Here is a 6607-nt window from a genome sequence, read left to right on the forward strand (position 1 = left end):
ATGGAAGTCTTCTCATTCCTTTTTTAGATAGTTATGTCTTTATTTATGAAACTCAGTGGAGTTCTCCTTAGACTCAGTTTGTTATGCTTAGAAACCTGGAGATATTTCCTGCTAATTATTACTGAAATTACACCCAGGAAAATGTTTTGCTATTCCTTTTCTCACATTTGAAGCCTGCTCCTGTGTTGGGCATTTCTATGGAAGCTCATAGGTCTGCTCTGATTTTTACCACCTATAAATTTACTCCTTCATTATTCACTGCATTTTCCATATGAACTTAACAAGACATACGGATTCACAGCTCACAATGGCTATTGCTTATAAAATAAATCTAATCACAAATATAATTTAATTGTTTCCTGGCTTAATTACTCCCCAAATGAAGCAGCTTTCAAGAAGTCATGCAAGCAGTTCTCATGCTTGTGCAAATCAACAAGCATGTCTAACACTGCATTTTTTTTCTAATCAGTTTTGTGAACAAGGTGGTAAAGTCCAGAGTAAGACTACACAGGGGTCTAGGTTCAATGGAATGAACCAAAAGCTTGTATTTGCATTTATATTTATACATGTCCTTTTTTACATTACAAAGAGCCACAATTTGTTCCTCTTTTTTAGGCAGAACACAGCCCTGAGAAAAAGCTAATGTAGATTACTATGTAACAGCTTCTGTACTTGCTTAAAAACTGCATCCAATCTTACTCAGAAGCAGGGGTTAAATTAGCTGCCAGACCTTGTTCTGACTCCTATTTCAGAAAAGTATAACATTAAACAGTTCTTCTTTGAGTAATCAGGGCCACCAAAATAACTGAAACAAGGTTATCAGGAAAAATAATTTCCTCGAATCAGATAAATTCCAATTACTTTAAAGCTTATAAAGAGCATTTGAAAAGTTACTGGGAGTTAGCTCTGGACTGTTCCTTTATGGGTGGACAAGTACACTGAAACAATGAAATTCACTCAGTAAAAACCCAACCAAATAATTCTGAATTAAAGATGGAAATAATTTTAGAAGTCAGATGACAGTAGAGATTACTAAAAACCTAAAAATATTTTAGATGAGAGTCACAGAGATGATGGATTGGTTCATTACATTAGCCAAACATTAGCCAATTTGCTTCTCAGTTACCTCTGACAAGATTTTACTTCAAGGTTAATATTCTACAGGGAGCAGAGCATAGGGTCATTTTTGTGACCTGGTGACTATTTGAAACATTTTTTATTTTTTAACTTATTATTTTCTGCTAAGAAACTACTATGCTTGCACTGGATCTGTATGACATCCAGCAGCTGTTGAGGATAAATTCCTTTTAATGGAAAAGCTTTTGTTTTTCTTCTTAAAGCAGCACAGATGTAAGATCCAAGAGATATGTTTTGCCAACATTCACAAAAAAAACCTGAATCTAAACTATTTTATGTCACACAAGCAATATACTTCTTTTACTTATATTTAATTTATTTGACCATATATCATTATTTTCTACTGCTTCTCTGCTTGTAGCAATTTAAAAAAAACAGATGGAAATGGAATAGGACAAAGGGAAGGTGTGTCTCTTTAAAATCCTTGCTGCAATGAGCCTTTGTGTTTCCTATACACTAGGCTGTAATCATTTTACAAACAAAATGAAAATAAAGAGCATTTTTGCATCGTGTAAAACTGAGTAGCAGTTACTAGGAAAACAAAGTTTGATAATCTCCACTAAAAACTTAATCAGCTTGTCTAGCAATTGTATTTATTTTCTAAGTGCTTTAAACTAGCTCATTTCCAGGAGAACCCACATTCATCTCTTCTACTGAACTCAACTGAAATCAAATATTTAATTAACGGTTACCAGAACTACAAAGAACTGAAGTAGTGCTTCACCTTTCTCACTTCTTGTTGTGCAAATGAAAATTGCTGTTAAGCCAACCCCAGGACTTGGAGAAGGGAATAGGAAGCCATGTGATTGCTGGAGGAACTGCTACCTGTCTTTAGTCAGTCTCTTAGAAAAGCAGAAAAGCAGAGCTGAAAGGAAGCCATGGCTAAAAATTCCACAATGAGGTCATACATAAAACTTCTGTAACTAAAATATCTGAGGATAATTTAAAAGGATGATTGAAAAGAAGCATAAACTCTATGTTGGAGATTCGGCCCACTTAACTGTGTGCATTAAATCATTCCATCTGTGGATGTTCAGAACATGTTCTGTGTTTTAGGGTCCATTGATTTGGCATCTCAAGGTTTCAGCATCACCTCGTGCTGCAGGTCTCACAGCTTGCAGCAACTCTTGTTGAGTTTTGAGGAGTCGTGTCCTTGATTTGCTTCAGTGTGGTCACAGAATCAGCGCTCACGGGAGACCCGGCAACAACTGACTGAATTCAGTGTCATGCTTCACTCTAGCACTTTATGGCTTTATGAAAAAAGGTGGATAAAGATGAAAAAAAGCCAACAAACAGCATGACAAAATGCTCCCGTGTCACTGTTTACAATGAGGGGAAAAAAACGGAAAGAATTATAAAGACCCACTGTTTGTAAAGTACACAGTGGGGTTTTTTTCCTGTATGTTTCATGAACCTGAAAGGGACTTATACATGTCCCAAACCTGCTGTACAAGTCATAGTTCAGATATAAACTTTGGAAAGGAAAAAGAAAATTCAAAGAAATTTTCTCAGGTTTATTTTTTACTAAACCATTTCTTAAAACAAACTAATAGAAAATGTTATTCCTTTAACTTGTATCTACAAACAGTTCTGAGTTTATTGCTCTTGCCACTGCCATGTGATGCTCCTTTGACATTTCCAGAGTTGTTTTGTTATCATCAAAGAAGCTTCAAGCTGGTTCCCTGCAGAAATGTAAATATAAACCACCTGGTAATTCTGATCTCTATAAAAAAGAAAGCTAGCTAAAAAAATTGTCTGATAAATGAAAATATAAGTAAGTAGGCAGGTGACAAATCGAGTTTAAGGTTTAAGAAATCATATTCAATGGGTCTTAGTAAAGTAAATACTACACTAAACCACTTGGATAGTATATTGTCTACTGAGTTTATCTCATGTAGATGTTTTCTTAATAGCATTATAAATATTTGTCCAATGCCGGGTCCAGTTCACATCTATACTTCACCATCTGTGGTCATTGGCATTCATGTATACATAAAGTGAATGTGAAAAGTCATCTGAAGACTTTTCATATCACTTTACTGTAAAGCAACACCAGGAGGTATTTGTTTAGATGAGCTTACACTATAAAACAGTAATCCTTGCAGCAATACCATCAGTGAACTTCTGTTTCAGCACCCACGTAATGCTGTTACATTTCCTGTGGTTATTAAGAAGTTTCCTTATTGCACCTCTGAATCTGGTAGGGAGAAAACATGAGTGGCAAATTTCATTATAATGAATCTCATGTCTCCTGGGAGCAGTTCTCAAGGGAATAGAGAATGCTGCAGTTTAAGTGCATACAGACATATCAGGGAGTGCCAGTTCCTATGTTGCCCTTCCAGTGGCACTGGGGAAGCCATACAATTTCTAGTCCTTTGCATCTCTGTTCAGCTAAGTAGTAGGATTCATAAATCCTCTCGTACTAGAAGGAAGAATTAACCTTTAGCAGGGTAGAGGGAGATAAGAAAATTGCTTCACTGTTTGGCCAGCTTTATGTCTAGCACTATGGAGGCACCAGCTGCAGAGTTTTTAATACATTGCAGTTGTTGATAAATTAAACATCACCATCTCTATGAGGAAGGAAAATATTGATATTGTATGGTTAACAACAGCAGAGAGATGCCTAGAGAAGAGTTAACCACATGGCCAGGGGTACTCAGTAGCTCCATAAGAATGTCAGGAATGCAACTGCATTCACTCCTGTTCCTAGGTGTTAGGCATAAAGTGTTCTGACCTTTTTCCTCTGTATCCGTTTGTCCTTTGGGTTGTTGTGTATGTTTCTGAGCCATCATTTATTAGCCACTGTCAGAGCTGCAATGTTTCAGTAGAGGTGCTTACACCTGCTTTAGAGAATTCAGTGTCGTGGTCCTACATGATCTTAAGTGTCTGGGTCTCAGCCCCAGCCTCACTTCAATTCCTGCTGTAAAAACCCACACTAAATTGAAATCTCATCCATGTATGCTTCTTATTAAAAACTGAAGACACTAGAAGTATTGCTTTCAATTACTTCTCCTTAAAGAAAATTTTCTTGGACATGTTTGCTCCGTTCCCTCTGGCACACACATAGTGTTGTAGAAAAAGAAGGGATACAATATTTCTACTTTAAAGTAGGGCTTTACTAGCTTCACCTGATTCTTCAGTTCTGCTTGTGACATGACTCAAGGTATCTCTGGTTATTGCTGTGATGACTACTCAAGGACTTTCCAAGTCCTTCAAATTTAAGTCTTTGATTTTTCTAAATGCTACACTTATTCTGGTATTTGGGTTTCTTTTTTGCACACTGCAGACATATCCAGCATGACTAGTTGCTGCACTCACAGGTTTTTTAAAAAGAAAATGAAAATGTACTTACACTGCTGGGGTATAACAGTGGCAGAGGTAGCAGAAGAAGTGGAATGAGAACAACAAGGAAGAGATTTCTGTATCGGAGAATCTCCTTCATTATTGCCATATTCTTCTACTTTCTGGTGGCTTTCTTCTTCTGAGATTTCTTGTCCTGTTCCTCAGATACTCCAAATTCCACTCCACTGTTTCCTTCACAAGGAAACAGCCTGATTTTCTGTGAAGGGTCTCTCACTGCTTTATTTCCTATCCCCACCCAGTCACCTAAAATAAATTTATTTATTCTTCAATCTGTTGTTCTGAAAAGATTTTTCAATTAAAAAGACATTTTGTTTATGTAGGGCTCACCAGCACCTCCAAATAATTATAACACCACGGCATGCAGAGGTACTCAAGTTGGAGCATAGTGATCTTTTGAAAACTTTTTTTAAAATTCAGAATCACAGGTGTATCAGTGTTGCATCCTTATTCTTATGTTTTTGAGAGTTTTTTCTTCCATTTTCTAGAACAGTAATTCCTGTTGTCATAAGCCAGAAGAAATATGCTTCCGTCTGCTTCTTTTCTTCCTGTTTGATGATCTGAATGTCTGAAATGCAGGTTTCTTTTCTGCTGGAAAGTTATTAAAACCAACAGTTTATTGTTCAGTGCACCAAAGAAACTCAAGGTACTCCTTCTTAAAAATAAAAAAAAATTAAGCCTTCTGTAGCTCCTCCAGGTTTTGTTTCTCTGGTGTATTTTTGGCTACCTTTACCCTACTTTTGCCCTGAGCTTGGAATTCACAGGGCAGCAATTCCAACACAGATTATACTTGGTCTCAAAACAAAAACTTGTTAAAAAGCTTCATGCAACTCCTAATTCACCAATGAGGACTGTAGAAGGTAGCAATTGCTCCACCCATTATCCAAATCCTAGTCAGAACATTTGAGAAAATCAGCAGCCTCCTCTTTCTACCATGCACACAAACAGACAAAAAGACATTTTTTAAATTGCTGAACAGTTTGTTATTCTTTCAAGGTCCCAGTACTGAATAAATGATCATTGTTTCCTACAAGTATCTTTTGTCTTTCCTGTTTCTTCCTTGCTGATCCATGAATGTAACTTATTCATAAGGCATGAGCTGATCTCTGTACTGTTTGATGTGACCTCAGGAACTGGAGGATTCAGACTCAAACTGAGAATTTTATGTCTTTCTACTCTAGTCTTCTAGTGGAGAAATACTTCTACAACTCTACTATTATTAATGCTTTTTCTTGTGGGGCAGCAAATATGGGATATTTAGGACTGAATCCATCAGCTGGTTGCATGCACAACCTGTAGATGGGCATCTGTTTGCCCTGTAACTCATAGGAATCCACACACTTAGGATTTTCTAAGCTCCCAAACCTTGCTTGCCAATTGCCTCCCTGCACTGGTACTCAGGCACAAACTGAGCTCCCCAGGATGAACTTGGCTGCCTCTGTGACACTGAGTCCTGGAGCACTGTCAAAGACAGAGCTGTAAAGGAGTTTTGATGTGCAGGCTGAATTCTTCCTGATGTTACTCATTTGATCTAAGGCTGTGTAACTTTTCTACACCTTGAAACTTCCATGAAGCAACAAAACCTTGAGACCCTTCAGGCAAAATTAGCAATTTGTTCTGGAACCAAGAGCATAATAAATGTGAAGATTTTGGGTTGGCCGCTGCAGCCAAGGAATTTATATCTGTTTTGTCAGTTGTTTCTGAGAAAGTAAAGGAATGCCTAAAATACTAAAAAAATTAAATTCTTTAAGTGAAAAACCCCCCTATATTTCATTGTACTTTTTAGTGTTCTTTAACATCAAAGTGTGGATAAAACTTAGAGGCAATGGCTTTTAACCCTGTGGGAAGACTGTCTAAAAACATGACTCCAGCTGAATTGATGAGATGTAAATGGAGCTTGGGAGTAGGAAACCTATTCCTCCATCTTAAGCAATGCTGAAAGAAAGAAGTTGCCCTAAGCCCAAAGAGCTACCTGGAGGCAGAGTGCTCTGTCCTACTTGGACTTTGGGAAAAGGAGGCACTCATTCTTATTTATTATCTCCTCTGCCACCCTTCAGAGGGAAGGGTTGTTCCCTCTTTCCTGTATTTGCTCATGGGAGGAGTTTCGTAG

The 6607-nt window shown here is 37.4% G+C and overlaps 1 protein-coding gene across 4 annotated transcripts in view; it reads right to left on the reverse strand.

Annotated features, from left to right (window-relative positions):
* The window catches only part of SLC13A4 (solute carrier family 13 member 4), a 28068-nt gene extending 22801 nt beyond the window's left edge, over positions 1-5267 (reverse strand). For all 4 annotated transcript variants that reach the window (XM_071726970.1, XM_071726953.1, XM_071726963.1 and 1 more), the window contains exon 1: positions 4490-5267. In XM_071726970.1, coding sequence (XP_071583071.1) covers positions 4490-4588 — 99 coding nt within the window. In that variant the 5' untranslated portion in view covers positions 4589-5267. The remainder of the gene's footprint in view (positions 1-4489) is intronic.
* Between the last annotated feature and the right edge of the window lie 1340 nt (positions 5268-6607).

This window comes from Heliangelus exortis, chromosome 1, assembly GCF_036169615.1.
Source record: "Heliangelus exortis chromosome 1, bHelExo1.hap1, whole genome shotgun sequence".
Lineage (NCBI taxonomy): Eukaryota > Metazoa > Chordata > Aves > Apodiformes > Trochilidae > Heliangelus > Heliangelus exortis.